Genomic DNA, 16250 nt, shown 5'->3' on the forward strand with positions numbered 1-16250 from the left:
TTATGGTGTCAGGTCTTATGTTTAAGTCTTTAATCCGTTAATACACTTAATTTTTGTGTGACTGGTGTAATATAGGGGTACAGTTTCATTCTTTTGCATGTGATTATTCAGTTTTCCTAGCACCATTTATTGCAGAGAGTATTCTTTGCCCACTGAGAATTCTTGGCTCCCTTGTCAAATATTCGTTGACTGTACATGCAAGGGTTTACTTCTGGGCTCTCAATTCCGTTCCATTGGTCTGTGTGTCTGGTTTTGTGCCAGTGCAGTACTGTTCTGTTTACTACAACTTTGTGATATAGTTTGAAATCAGAAGTGTGATGCCTCCAGCTTTGTTCTTCCTCAAGATTGCTTTGGCTGATTGGGGTCAGATGTGTTTCTCTATGCTACCAATGAAACATCTGAAAAAATGGTAAAACAATCCATTTATAATAGTATCAAAAACAATAAAATACTTAGGAATAAATTTAACCAAGGAGATAAAAGAACTGTACACTGAAAATTATAAGTCATTGATGAAAGAAATTGAAGAAGACACAAATAAATGGAAAAAATCCCGTATTCATGGGGTAGTATTGTTAAAATGTCCATACTGCCCAAAGCCATCTATAGATGCAATGCAATCCCTAGCAAAATTCCAGCTTTCATACTTCACAGAAATAGAAACAACAATCTAAAACTTGTATGGAACCATGATAACTTAAATGTTTTTGGTGATCTGGTCACCACCTGCTTAATAGATAAGGCGTTTTCTTCTTGGCCACATAATAATGTCAGCACTCTTTTGCATGGCATCAGTCTGGGCCCTGCTTGCCATTTGACCCATTCTCTAAACACTCCCACCCCCACCCTCCTGGTTCCTGCCTTCCGTGTACTCACATTACCCCCACACACTGCACACCTGCACATCTTTGTAGTTCTGCTTGTTCTTTTTTGTTGCCTGACAGATTCATAGTTATCCATCCAGGCCAGATTGGACGTCTTCTCTTTTCTGTAGCTGTCCTTGATATCCCCCTAATAAACAGGATTAAAGTCTTCTTTATTTCATTTCTATAGTGCTTTATTCATTTTTCTTGTCTAACATTTATCCTTTAATTTAACAGTGAATTACCTATGAGTCGCTCTAGCTAGCCTTGAGTGTCTTATTTTTGTATCCCCAGAACATGCTTTTAGTCATAGAGAGTAGGTAATCATGTTGGGTAAAAGTTTAAAAACTACTTTTTGTACAATGATGAGTTGGATAAGTGAAAGGAGATGATAGTAGGAGCAGCTGAGAGTGAGTAGTTGGTTGATGAATGAGAGGGTGGTAATAGACAGGAGGACGGCAAGTACGGTGGATAAGGGTGGAAGGCAGATGGAGGTAACGCAGACATGTAGGGCAGGACGAGTGCTCTGTAGGCGACCTGGTGAGTGGTTGAACCTCTGCTGTGTTACTTAAGATGGGTGAGGAACAGTTTGGATCAGTGAAAAAGGAATGCTTGTACATTCTCTGAGGTTCATTTTCCTGCTTGTGCTTCTCTGAGGTTCAAGGTGGGTTTAGCACAGCATCTTAAATGTGGGACTGATAGCCTTTATTCCTCTTTGCAAAGCAGAACAAAGTACATAGAGTGTTGTCTTCGACTTTTCTTACTTTTTATGTTTTTATTCTTTCAGAGACCCTACCTTTTCCATTGTTTCTCTGTTCTTAAATGTTTTCGTTTTTGTTAGGAAGAAGAAATTACCTGATAATTTTTCACTCCATGGCTCAGTTATGCGACATTCGCTTTTGAAGGGAATTTCTGCCCAGATAGTGTCTGCAGCTGTAAGTATTTTGTTCTCTTCCCCCAGCTTTATAACCTGCAATGGCATAATGAAGTAGGAATGAGCATAAAACAAAGCCCCGCACTTCTCTTGGCCCGAGGCTTAAGAAAAATAGAATCTGGCTTTCATGGGTTTTGTGTGATTATTTTTGACTCATAAGACGTGGCTACACATCTTGACATAGAAATTAGTGCAGCCATGAAATAAAGGTCTGCTCAGAGTCTCGGGTGTGCCTAAATGAAATATGGCAGCAAGCCTAAAAGAAACTCTATCTGCCTTTTTTAAAAATTCCTTTTCAGTTTAGTTGCCATCTTGTGTGTTTGGTTGAGGTAGAGTGCTTGTGTTTTTAGCTTTTCTTTTTTTTTTTTTTTAAGATTTTATTTTTTCCTTTTTCTCCCCAAAGGCCCCCGGTACATAGTTGTGTATTCTTCGTTGTGGGTTCTTCTAGTTGTGGCATGTGGGACGCTGCCTCAGCGTGGTCTGATGAGCAGTGCCATGTCCGCGCCCAGGATTCGAACCAACGAAACACTGGGCCGCCTGCAGCGGAGCGCACGAACTTAACCACTCGGCCACGGGGCCAGCCCCTGTTTTTAGCTTTTCATATGGAGAAATGATTGAGCAGAATTTTTACAACTCAGTGATTTTTTAAAATAATTTACACAAGTCTTTTCATGTACCTTATTTTCATTTTACTCTTACAACTTTGAAAGTAGGGAAAGCCATATCCTGTTTTACAAATGAGAAGACAGACACAGAGAGGTGATATTAACTTGTCTTACATCATTGGGTTAGAAGATAGAGCAATTACTCAAAATTGGGGTTTCTGGCTTGAAGTCCAGTGCTGCTTTGTTGTGAAATGGAGGTGGTATTGGCGAATGTGGCCAGTGTATAATGGCTGGAACAGAATATCTGTATTCTTTTTTGAAAATCACTTAGGGCACTGGGTTAATGCAAAAATATTCAATAGTCTGTGAAGGCAACAGATGCTGATTCTGGTATGTTTGATCAAACTTTCCCTTTGACCTCAAAGCCTGTAGTTTTATGTAGTCTTTCAATTTTAATTTTCTGAATTCAATAGATAGATCCTGTATATAATAATATGATGATGATGATGACAGGTTCATACCCCGGGAACTTTGATGTGTTTTTATGTTCTTTTCATGGAGTTTAATTGGTATTTTGCATATTCAATTTGGATAAGAAATAAAAGTGTTGATTTTTCAGGAGGGGAAGAGATTGATACAGAAGTGGCATCATGACACCATAACCGCATTGCAGTTTTCAGGCTTATCAGAGAAAGCTCTTATTGCAGATACCAAAAAAAAAAAAAAAAAGAAAAAGAAAAGAAAAGAAAAGCGAAAGTGTTCTCTGTGGGCCCTTGGTATAGCCTGACCCAGCTCATATATCATGAAGTCAATTTAAATAGAGAGATAGTCAAGCAATGGAGGAAACCTGGGCAATTGTCCTTCCTCTTTAGGTGGAGAGTAACTCATATTTGCTAGAATGGGAACCACCTGTTGAGGATTATATTTCCATGACGTTTTCTGAATTTAATCCTTATGTAGGTGATGAAATTCATTCCTTTCAAAATCAAGATGAACCAGAACAGTCATTTGACCCACCTGTGCAGTTTTAAAAATATTTTGAATAATGGAGACTGAGCTAAAACTCAGACACTGAACAATGATTAGATAAATCTGTTATTTAAAAGGGTTTTCTCCTCCCTCTTGAAGGGGAGGGAAAAATTCTAATAAATCCCAGAGTGTTTGCATTTTATTCTTATTTCATTGCCATGGCTGAGCTCCTTTGGTATGTTAAAATGGAAACTGCTTTTCCTGTGACAGTCTTCATACTGTGCCTTCCTAATTTTGGAATTACCAGCTCAATTTAAATTGTATGCTTCTCTGTGATGGTTGGTTTATTAACATGTAAAGCTAGTTGTACTTTCGGGTATCTCTCCTGAATAGTTGTTCAATAACGCCTTCAGCCATGTGGATTGTGATGTTATTAGGGCTGCCTAGGGCCTTGATCATCACGGCTTCGTAGTCCACGCATGGAGAACACTTAGGGGAGATGAAACTTTTGGAGTTGTGAACTTCATTGTTTAATTTTGGAATCCTCCTCAAAATGATATGACATGACTATATTTAAAATTAGTGAAAATTAATTTTTTAAGGATATTTATCATTTTTATGATCATGTAAGATAATAGATACCTTGGCACAGTGTTTTGTAGAATGTTTCCGGTGTGTAATGATCTCCTGGAGAGCTTATTAAAATGCAGCTTCCTGGGCACTACCCCAGACCCACTGAATTGGAATTGCCAGCAGGGTAGCATGGGGATCTGCATTTTAACAGGTATCCTGATGATGCTAATGCACCCTGGCTTTTGAGAATGACTGTCCTCAATGTCTCAACACCAGTACTAAAATTCTGTAATCTCTCAAGTGCTTCCCACATCTATGGCGTTTTAGCTTTTAATGTTAGCTGACTTCTGATTTCATTATTCGGGTTCCGTTTTGAATATAGTTTATGTTTTTCATCTGCCGTCTCATTCTTTTTCTGTGTCCGCGACACAAATCATTTATCAGATACTTATTGCATGCTTCTTAATCGTCCAGCATTATGTGAGGCATGCCTTACACACACACACATCTGCATACAGTTGGGTATATCCTGCTCTCCAGAACATTGTACAGAGCAGCCTTGGTCATTGTTCTTCCATATTCCCACGCACTGGAGTAAGTTTCTTAAGTTAGTTCCCGGCAAGCTCTATAAAGTTGGGTAAAATAGATTCTGCCTTCTGAGAGATGGTGATAACGAATTGACCACATTGACAGGGACAGACATAGAGAAGAAAAGTAGAAGTCATGTAAAGAAGCTGACCTGGGAACTGGACACCCTGAGTTTGAGACATAGTTCTTCCACTCTCTGAATAATTGTGGGCAAGTCAGTTAAGCTCCTTGAAACGTTTGTTTTCTTAACCTGGAAAATCTGAATACTGCTACCTATTTTATCTATCTCTTCCAGTTTGAGAATCAAACAGTGTAATATATATGTATGTGAAAGCTCTTTGCTGCTGCAGTGCTAATCATTATTATTGTTTAAAGCTATAGAAGCATCAAATAGATTCCCTTACATTTATGTGCTACTTTACATTTAATTTGATCCTCACAAGAACTCATTGAGGTAGATGGGGCAGTATTCGCTATAAGTTGGACAGATGAGACTAATACTCAGAAGGGTTAGGTGACTTTCCCAAGGTCATTTGGTTACTGGTAAGGAGCTGGGACTAGTACTTAAGTTTTGATTTTCTTATGCTTGAGAACTGACTGAATATATGCTGCTCAGGTTTTATTTAGGGGTTTTTGGATAATCTGCTGAGTAGGAAGAATATCTTTAGCATATGTTTCCCTTTTCTAAAATCTTTATGGACTCCTACCATTTTGACCCATAAGTACCCATAGTTTATTCACATTATTGAAAATGGAACCTCTTTCCTCTCTCTTTTCTTTACATTTTCATTTATAATCAGTACCCTTCCTGAAGCATCTGTTACAGTTAGTAAAATAAAATGACCCACTCTCGTGCTTTTTATATTTTGTTGATTTATACAACTTTTGTAGTTTCTCTTAGGTAGGGGCAAAAATGAAGGGTCTACCTCTTGTCTGAATTGATTTGGATCAAAGTATGTGTAAAGAGAGCGCCTTATACCATTTTCTGTTTTAAAAAATATCTTTTCAAGGACTTTTTTTATTTTTAATTTCATTCAGGACAAAGTAGATGCTGGCTTGCCTACAGCAATTGTAAGTATACTTTAAATAATCCTTTAAAGGTAAGCTTTCTGTTTGATTGGGTTTTCTTGGATTCAGTCTTCTAATGTTCAAAGTTATTACATAAATTATTGTGATGATAAATTCATAAGTCATTTACTGCCAGTAGTCAAGTTTAAAATTTACCCGTGTTGAATGTTCTCTTTCTAATATATTGTTACTCTTCAGGCATTTGTTTGCGGAGCATCTAATGGAATAATGATTAGCTTTTTCCAGGTTTATTTGTATGTGATACTACCCTGCCCAAGTGAATTTGCTCCTGTGATTCGGCTTGCCTTTGGTTATAGGAGTGGAAGACAGTATTTGGTAGATTCACTTTGGGGTAAATAGTACTTTGAACAGCTCTGGACTCCATCGCCAAGCCTGCCAAATAGGAAATGTGGGGAGTGATTATAGAGAACTGGGGGATATTGAACTGCCCTCTTTTCTCGACTACTTCCAGCTGCCTCTTGCTTTCTTATTAGTCAATTGGTGAGGAAATGGGCTGAATTTTGAACATTTCTGGTGCCTTTTGGCTCCTCTGAACAAACTGGAGAAGAGCTTTCTTGTCCCTTCCCCACCCGCACAGGAGGCTCTTGCTGGATAGTGTAAGTGCCTCTTACTTGGTCTGGACCCCTGATTTTTTTTAAAAAATTGCTTTAGAGGAAGCTAAGTGGCATGCTTTTGCCTCTAATGTTGAACATATGATATTTTGATATTGTTACCCTTAGAGTAAATTTAGAGAGATTCCCAGGAATAAAATGTCCTGAGTTTCATTTCCCGTTTTACCTCCTAGATGAAATTCTCCTTATTTATAATAGTTGGTATGTCATCTGGTGCCTAGAGGAAGGAAGACCAACAAATTCAGCTCTGATTATTTCAAGATTCTTGATGTAATATCTTAAAATGTAATCTTCCCTTTCTTTTTCCTCAGGCAGTGTCCAGTCTGATAGCAGTGGGTACATCTCATGGATTGGCTTTAATATTTGGTAAATTTCCTAAGTACTTTCCTTATTTTAAACATTAAGTATCCTTTGGGTTTTATAATGTCTTTTACTCATAGTGTATATGGTGAACTTTATTTTCTTGAAAAAAACCCAGAAAAACTTGAAAAGTAGTGTCATTTTTATAGTTAAAAATTACTTGACCCAGCTTCATTTTGTTGCTCATTGCAAGTTTATTTTCTTCTTTCTGAATTTGTAAGTCATGACAGCATATCTTTTGACTTTCTGCAGAGCTAGACAAAAAGAATACAAAGTTGAAAGGGACCTTTGGTTGTCAATTTGTCTGCCTCCAATTTGTGGTGGTGGTGATTTTTTATTCTAAATCATATCCGAGTAGTAGGTATTCTAAAAGGTCTTCAGGCAAAGAGATTCCCAGGCTTTCTCAGTCGTTTTTAGTAACTCTCATTGACAAGAAGTTCTTTTCATTTACATTGCAAATCCCTCTAAACTGAAAAATTTTTAGCCCATAATCACACTCTTTGGTTGATTGACAGGAGAACTTAACTAGTTTCATTTGTATAGTAGACAGTCATCTGAAGTATTTTCTCATTTTTTTCCTCTCTGAGACTAAGGAACCCTAGTTTCAATAATCTTTCTTTGCTTTAGAATTCAATACTATAAGCAGAACATTTTGGTCTGTTTTTTAATTTAAAAACTATCAGGTAATATTTTTCTGTCATTTTTAGTGTTCTCTTCCGGATCTTAAGTCTTTTGCATCTCTCTTAAATGGAATTCCTGATGATGCTGGATTTTAGTAAGGAATCTACAGAATATTGTATAAGGTTTACCTGGGAATACTTTAGTAGCAGAACCACCATTTGATCTCTGTGAGCCTTGCATCTTTATTTACCGTATGAGTGAACAACTAGGTATTTTCCCTTGTTTTGGAACAATTGACTTCCTATTTATACATTTTCCATTATGCCAAAGGCCTTATTTGTCATGTGGTTTTTAACACCTAGTCTTTTCAAAGATGATTGATTTAAATAATAGAGTTTTACTGTTTAGGGATGGGAAGAATGGAAACAAAGATATAATTCTCTTGAGAAAACTTAGACTTGATTATTTAAACCATAATTTTTTTCTTATTCCATAATTGACATATTTTCATAGTAGAAGGTTGAAGATATAAAATACTAAATTCTATCATCTAGGCATAATCCCTAACATTTTTGTGTGGCCTTCTAATCTTTTTTCTGTACGTGTGTGTGTGTGTGTGTGTGTGTATGTATATGTACACACCCCAGAATGGGTCATGTTAATTTGTAACCTTCTTTTTCATTATAATGAACATCTTTCCATGTAATTATATATTCATCTGTAACATTATTTTTAACAGTTACATAGTATTCTTTTAAATGGAGTCACCATAATTTGCTTAACCATTTCCTACCATAAGATGTTTAGGTTGTTTCTAAACAGTATAGTAATGAACATCTTTGGAACTACATTTTTGTGCACATGATTACTTCCTTAGGACAAATTCCTAAAAGTGGAATTGCTTAGGTCAGGGTATGAACATTTTAAACACTTTTGATATATGTTGCCTAATTGCCTTGTAGAAAGTTTGACCAGCTTGCTCTCCTATCAAATGTAAATGCTTGTTCTGCTATAGGGGCATGATTTGTATTAGATGGATAGAATTTGGGGAAAGGATCTTAAAAGTTCTTTTAGTTCAATTCCCTTACTTTACATAAAGGGATTGAGAACAAGAGAGGTTAAATGACATGCACAGAGCCAAGATCAGAAGCAAGGAATACTGAATCATAGATCAGTGCAATTCTGCCACTCCAAGCAATTCACTTGTCCTGAGAGAACAGGAGGCAAATTCCAAAATATGTGAAGTAAAAAATAGAAGAACTAAGATGAATGAGGAGAGAATAAAATGCATATGTTTATCTGTCAGCAGAATGCATGTTGATTTTTTGTTCCCACTACCAGTATTCACTTTTCCTCAACTCTGTTGGCTTTAACGTCCCTTCCTTACCACAAGGATATAAGAATGTGTGCCTGCTTATAATCAAACCCATGTAGAGCTTACTGCAACAAATTAACACATATACTTTTAAAATAAAAACTAACAGAGAAGAAGAGTACATTGTCTTTTGCTACTCTCTCTCTAATTTCCTTGTGCCTGCTTCCTAATTTTTTTAGACCCCAGCAGATTTCTTATTGATAGGATGAAATAGTAATCTTTCATTATGGTCTCATGGAAAAGAAAGTCTGTCAGAATGAACATTTTGAGAAAGAATCATAATATTCTGGTTATGCCTCAGGCTTTCAATCATGCAGTTAATATATTTTACTCATAATTTTTGTGGGAATCAGATATTTGGGCAGCGAGTTTTAACAAATGCATTAAAATGTGCTTGAAAGCCAGGAACAAATGGCAGAGTAATAATACTATGAAGTATCTAGATTAGCGGTCTGGGTTAAATCTGATCTTTTTAAAACATCTTTGTTGATCGCATGAAAAAGTGCAGCAGCAAGAACTGTAATTTTTTAAGAACTACTAGATTCTCTTAGGAATAGAGGCATGAGTTATTAAAATAGTCATCATTATAAGCTTCTTAAAGATGATGTATGTTGCCTATTCTTAAGGAATTATAGGTTTATGGTATTTATTATATATCTTGGTTCTCACCTATATACAGGATCTCAAAAATTCAAGTCTTAATAAATGTGTCTCCTTATCCTTAAGGCCCTTAGTTTTCCATTTTTTGGGTTGTTAGTGTACTTTAGGAGATTATCTTTTTGTAATTGTTTTTGTTTCTATCAAACTTAATAGACTTGTGTTTTCTTACTGTGCTATAATTTGAATGTTACACATTTTCTCTTCTTGCATAACCAATACTTGAATATAATCATAGATGCTAGAGATGCCCATTAATCACATTTAATATCATTCCCACAGATAACTGAAGTTTGTCACTTATACTCTTGAAATTTTACCTGTCTTTTCTCTGAACTTTTGAACTGATTTCTTGCTTTTCTCTTTCTTTTGATCTTTTCTGCATGGATTCAAAGGAAAAGGTATAGTAATTTTGGTTTGCATGAGTGACTCTTTTTCTTTTGACCTTTTTAATGTTGGAAGAGAATGCTATCAATTACAGTTGATGCCCTCTTAGGAAATGCTTATTGGAAAAAAACCCAGCTAATTTAAATTGATTAAAGCAGGGAATTGTTAAAAATTACATATAATATATATATATATATATATATATATATATACATACATACATACATACATACATACCTTCAATGTTTTATTTTAACTGAAAATATATAAATATTCTTTTTCCTCTTAATCTTTTGATATAGTCCAAAGCCATTTCTTTGACTTTGTGTTTGCCACTTGGAGGTCTACAGCATCTTTTTTGGCATAAACTGCATCAATAATGGGTCATGTAAAATTTGCACTTTTAAATTAAAATAAAAGGTAAAAGCTTAGGCACCTGTGAATCGATTGAGGAGTGCAGAATTGTAGATTTTCACAAAACTTATCTTCAAACTTCTACAGTTATCTTGTCTGCAACTTATTTCATGACAGTTTTTTAAAGCAACTCATCTTTACCAGATTTTTCTCAGCATTCATTTAGTTTCATAGAAACAACAGCTGTTTCTTTTTCACTCTATTTCATCAGTTCATATATTGTTTAATTTTTAGGTACAGTAACATTACAGTGGCGTGAACAGGTTTGGAAGTGAACACAACGGACTCTTCTTAAGCATCAACATTCTAGAGAATAGCCGGTTAGCCATGGGGAGTCAGTGTGTCCTGGGCTTCAGTCACTCAGCTTTGCAGAGGGAATGCGAGCTTTAGTTCTCTGTGTTTGTTAGGTGGAGGTCAGGTGAAGTGCCTCTGCAGTTGTCTGATCATTGACAAAAAGTGTTTCCTAATATCTCTTTTCTTCTTCTCTTTTGGTCTTAGAGGATATTTTAATATGCTCAAGGGGTAAGAAAAGATTAGTAGTGAAGAATGTTGAATTCTGGCAATGAAAGTAGAGCTCCAGACCACAAATTTGATTCCTTCTGGGATCTAAGTGTTTCCTTCTTTGATGGTCTTTGGGCACTAAACTAGATAAAACAAATTAGTTAAACAAATTAGGGTGAGGAAATAGAGGATTGGGTTAATGTTGGTATTTGGAAGGAGGAGAAATTCTTGAAGTACGTTCAAATTTAGATTTTATAGCTATTACAGACTTTATATGTTATTTGTGGCTTTTCTTTGCTGTTCTGCGCATTACTCTTAAACCCAGAATATGCTGAGGAGATCTACCCTAAGCAAAGTGTACTTTGAAAGACATACTAGTAAAAGAAATAGGTGTAATTCATCACAGTGTCAAATAGGTGTGCTTTTGTGCTATCTGGGCTTCAGGTTCTCTTAATTAATTGTTAAGCTATTTCTTGTTGTTAATAATAATTCCTTACATTTGTACCATTTGGTAATTCTTAAAATTGTCATAGGCATTTTCTTATTTAAGCTCTATGCCAACTCTGTGAAGTTTATAGGAAAAATGAGAGACTCATTTCATATTTCTTGCCCAGAGTCATTTGCTTCATAAGGACCCTCTCCAATTCTTTTTAAAAAACTAAGTTGACAATGATAATAGATATGATTTTATGTGACTTTGTAAATGAAATTAGGTGTGCCACTAATTTAATCTCTTTTCCCCAACAATAGACAAAGGAGACTTCAGAGAGAAGGGGGAAAATAGAATTTCTCCTTTTAAATTAGTAAGATCAAGAGCCCCCTGGAGGAAGAGAAGGTGCAAAGCTCTGATTGTCACCTTTCTTGCTTCTCTCTAGGTCCTTTTATCCTTTCCTTATAACTATAGAATTTAAGTGTTTGGAAGAGGTTTTATTTTTATTTTCACCAGGTGCCTCTCCCCAGAATCATCCAGAACGTCTGGACTACAGAATGTTTAGTTACTCTAGCAAAGAAACCTGTCCAGTAAGACTCTGCTTTCTTCTTTCCACAGAAATCTATCTTTTATGATTAGCCTAAATTGTGTAATAGCAAGTTTGTTAACATGATACCATAAAGATAGATGTTTAAGACAGCAATAAAAATTGGTAAATATCTTTTGGAGTTAAAATAGATTATATTTTATACACTGTGCATCACCTCATGGCCATGCTACCTTATAAAGGGACATTATAAAGAGAATGAATACATTGTAAAAATCAAAAAAGTTGAGAATGTTTTCATTAAGAGAGTCCTATGGGATGTAAATTTGATACGTCTTTCAGGAGCGACCAAGGTTGATAATTTAGGTCCCTGTCTTAGCTACTTTTTTGTTCTGAGGAAGATTAGCCCTGAGCTAACATCTGCTGCCAATCCTCTTTTTGCTGAGGAAGATTGGCCCTGAGCTAACATCTGTGCCCATCTTCCTCTATTTTATATGTGGGATGCCTGCCACAGCATGGCTTGACAAACAGTGGGTAGGTCCGTGCTGGGGATCCAAACAAGCGAACCCAAGGCCACCAAAGTGGAGCTCGCAAACTTAACCACGATGCTACCGGGCCAGCCCCTCTTAGCTACTTTTTAGTACATGGATCCCACAGTTAGGAAAGCAGTCATATTTGGGGTTTTAATCTAGAGGTTAGATGTGTCTTTTTCCTTCCGTCTTCTCCATTTCCTCTTTCTTAATGGTACCATTATTCTCTTTTATCATACTCCTTAATTCTCCTATTCTTACTTTCCCTGAGTTATAGCAATACTTAAATAGTCTAATTTAAAGTTTGAACTTTGTTGAATCAGAAAGCAGTCATGAGTGTCTTTAAGTGTTGGTGGATCAGAACTGTGTAAAGTTTAGATCTCAAAGCAGGGATTACAAAGGATCCCAGCAGGACGTTGTACAGACTCTGCTCTGTGCCCGGAAGGCGGGCAGCCAGACTCAGGGGGCTTCTTTGTGAGGCTGGTAGGGATTTCTGTCTTTGTCCTCTTACTTTCTTTCCATCCTTTGCCTACATGCATGACCCAAAGTATTGGTATATATAGAACACTGTTACCCAACATGGTATCTTGACAGTTTGCAAAATAAGATATATGGATAATCCACTAACTGTATAAGGTGGCCGTGACAAAATAAGGACCCCAGAAAATGCTGATTTAGACAGGCAGTTTCAGTAAAGCAGAATAAAATGGGATGTCGTATTTAGAGTCAGGAAAATAGAATAAAGGAAATTTTAATAATTTGGGTTAAACTGGGGGAGGGAGGGAAAAGTATGTAAGTAAGGAAAAAATCTCTAGTTGTATAATTCTAGATGTGAATAAAGATAATGAGTTTTAAAATATATCAGACCTTTGTATATTTGTGCATTTTGTTCCTTCTCAAAAGTTCACCTTGGAAGGCTAAACTCTAAAATGATTTCAGAAAACATTGAGTATGTTTTGTGTGCCAGAAACAGTACAGCCATTAATTGTGTCAGAACTCCTTGTGGAATTGGGATTGCTATTTGAGCCAGCTTATGAACATAGAAGAATATTTGTGCAGTATTCACTTTGGATGGGCAAATGAACTTACCTAATATTGTTCCCTAGACCTGAGAATTAATGTCTTTAGGCTCTTTTTGATAACTAGATTTATCCTTCTAGAAGGAAGATTTGCAAATGTGGAAGCTATTCAGATGATTGTCGGATGGCTTATGAGTGCAAGGCACGAGGCTAGGTATTCTGGGAGTGTTAATTCACTCATAATCTCAGCCCTTAGAGAGGTCATAGTCTAATAGTGGGTGTAAGACATACCAACTTCCAAAAAGTAGCATGTAGATAGTTAAGGGAAGCATAAATGGTTGCTGGGGGAATTCAGAGGACTCCAGGTTGTGCAAGTATGGTGGGTTTTTTCTTTCTCTAAACAGTTAAATTTTATAAGCATGCCTTTGTATATTTAAATTTTTTATTTCACTGTTTTCAGGTGGGTATAGTAACGCACTCTAGACAAATAAGCATTGCCTAGGAGAAGCTCTAGAGGAATTTCTTTTAATTATTAGAGATAGTAAAATTTAATAAATATTTGAGTGCCTCCTGGAGAAATCAGAGGTGATTAAGGCAAGATCTTTGCCCTTAAAGAACTTAATCTAGCAGAGATTTGAATTATTTGCTTTTTGCATATCAGATGTTGATGCTTGAAAATAATTTTCTTAAGTGGTTTAAACTGTTTACTCTATAATTTTATTTGCACTGTTAATTTGCCTAGTAGACCTTTTCTCCATGGATAATATATAAATGTAAATTTTAGCCAAATTCTAAATTAATAAATTTTGATTTTTGAAGTTTTAAAGCTACTTTAAAAGATGGTATTCCCTGTAACCTTGCATCCTGAAAATAGCAAGAACTACAATTCTAGGATGAGACAGATGAAAGGCAGTTGGTTTGTTCAAGGAGATAACAGATTCCTTATGGATTTTTTTACTTATCATTAGTAAGGTTTATATTATGCGTCCTTGTAGATGTTGTTTTCCCGCATTCTTAGTGTTATAATTCAATGCCAAATATCTAGTAGGTGCTCAATAAATATAGTTTTAAATGGATGTGACTTCATTTCATTCTTTTGATTCTTGCTTCCTCCCACGTCTTTGAAAACAAGCCTATTCTACATATATATAATTTATTCACTCCTTCCATTTCTTTCACTTGATTTTACAAATTGCTCTCTTTAGATCAGAATCAAGCTTTGCGACTCTGTCTGGGTAGCACTAGTGTTGGAGGTCAGTATGGAGCCATCTCTGCGCTCAGTATCAACAATGACTGCTCAAGGCTTCTCTGTGGCTTTGCTAAAGGACAGGTAAATATGAACTTTAGTTTATGCATTAGACAATGCTAAAATCAATTTTTTAAAAACTAATATCTTTAGATCAATATCTCAAAGACCAAAATGTGTGTTATAAAATGTCATGTCTGTGGAGCTAACCTGAGGTTGCTTAGTCTGACTTTTGTGCACATTTTTGAATAATTGTTATTGACTGAGCCAGAGCCAGATTTTTAATATCTTAATTTATGTGTCTATATAATTAAATAGCTTTTGTAAACCAACCAGGCTGTTAGACAAAATTTACTTCCTTATAGTATTGTAGATAATTGTTGCTATTTTTTAAATATGCTATATTCTTCTTTCTGTATTCTTATTCCTGTGTTCTGGATAACTGTTTTGGTATTTTTTTTCTTTCCACTTCTGAAACTGGCAGTAAGTTATGGTTTTTCTCATCTTCTGACTTCTACATGACTAATTTGGCAGTGAGCCTTTCCTATAATTTTTATCAGTGCTAGAGAAATTGACTCATTAAAGAAATTTCTTTTACCTCTCAGTATAAGGACAACATTCAAAATCTAAAGGGAAAAGTAGGTGGGACAGGATGAAGGGTGGGTGAAGATGGAATCAAGGCCCCGTGCTTTAATGGATCTGCAACCTTTAGTTATGTTTTAACTTTACAGTTCTTTGCCTGCAATGTTTATAGAGCACGAATAGATTATTTTAGCCAGAAGGCAGGATACTTAAGTCCAAAAAAGAGCAATAAATTTGTTTTTAAAGCATTTGGTTGTCTTATAGATTACTATGTGGGATTTGGCCAGTGGAAAACTTCTCAGATCAATAACAGATGCTCATCCTCCAGGAACGGCAATATTACATATTAAGGTAGTATTTTCAGTTTTTTTCTAATAATTTTTATTATTTTGCCTTTGTGTCCATTTTTAAGTAAATTTCTTTGTAAACGGAATCGTTGACGATGAACTTCCTTTTATTTGATTAGCCTAGCAAGATGTTTTCTCAAGTTAAAACCAGAGATGGGCTAGCATGGTAACATTCCACTGCAAGTTGTGTTGAAGTCTAATAGAGCAGCAGAGTAAATCGACGTGATCCTCGATGAGAGGTTGGCAGCAAAGACAGGCAGTACCCTACTGAAAACTCACGTGGAGATTTTAAAGGTCTTTTTACCTTTTGTTTAGTCCGCCAAGATTTCATTGCTGAGGTGGTGTGCTCTGTCACACTTTGTTGGGAGTTACCTGAGGCTCAAGGCAACAATTGTGAAAGAACCGAGGTTTGGATTATGTTTAGAAATGAATCTGTTGGTTTATTTTCTTTCAGGCCTCTAAAGGAGAGGCATTAAGATTTGTGTCTTGGCTTTCTCCTTACAGGCCTGAAAAAAAATAAACCGACTTAGGTAACAGATTTCATTTATAAATACAATGTGAACTTTGGTTTTTGTATGCTGTCAAGCCCATGTTCAGAAGCATAAAAGGTAAAGGGCTATAACTAGGGAAGTCTAAAATCAGATCTGCTCGATTTTAATCATGTACACATTTGGTTGCTTAGCTGTGCAGACCTCTCTTATCCATGCATATGCTTTTTAAAGTCTGCAAGCATCTGGAGTTTATGTGTCTGCATCTAGGTTAGTTACATAAAAGTCTTTTGTGACAAAGCAGCAGTGAAGCATTTGGTAACAATGAAAACAACCAAGACAAGTAAAAGTAGAGAGAATTTCTCCTCTTTCTGAACATCATGGTGGTTTATCTTGACCTCTTCCTATGGCGTCTGTCAACTTCTAATACGTCGTAGTCATTTGTGTTTATGTCTTATCTCCTTTAATAGATTAAGATCTTTGAAACCAGAATCTGTTCTTTCTTTATGTTTGT

At 35.9% G+C, this 16250-nt stretch overlaps 1 protein-coding gene across 22 annotated transcripts in view; it reads left to right on the forward strand.

The window, feature by feature from the left end:
• Positions 1–16250, forward strand: part of VPS8 (VPS8 subunit of CORVET complex) — a 236071-nt gene that overhangs the window by 18255 nt on the left and 201566 nt on the right. For 20 of the 22 annotated variants that reach the window (XM_001498654.4, XM_070243423.1, XM_070243433.1 and 17 more), the window contains 5 exons: positions 1705–1798; positions 5571–5603; positions 6544–6598; positions 14279–14403; positions 15166–15252. In XM_001498654.4, the coding sequence (XP_001498704.1) occupies positions 1705–1798; positions 5571–5603; positions 6544–6598; positions 14279–14403; positions 15166–15252 (394 nt within the window). Of the gene's footprint in view, positions 1–1704; positions 1799–5570; positions 6218–6543; positions 6599–14278; positions 14404–15165; positions 15253–16250 lie in introns of all 22 variants that reach the window. The other 2 variants (XM_070243442.1, XM_070243441.1) reach the window with 1 other exon arrangement.

The sequence above is a fragment of the Equus caballus genome, chromosome 19, assembly GCF_041296265.1.
Source record: "Equus caballus isolate H_3958 breed thoroughbred chromosome 19, TB-T2T, whole genome shotgun sequence".
Lineage (NCBI taxonomy): Eukaryota > Metazoa > Chordata > Mammalia > Perissodactyla > Equidae > Equus > Equus caballus.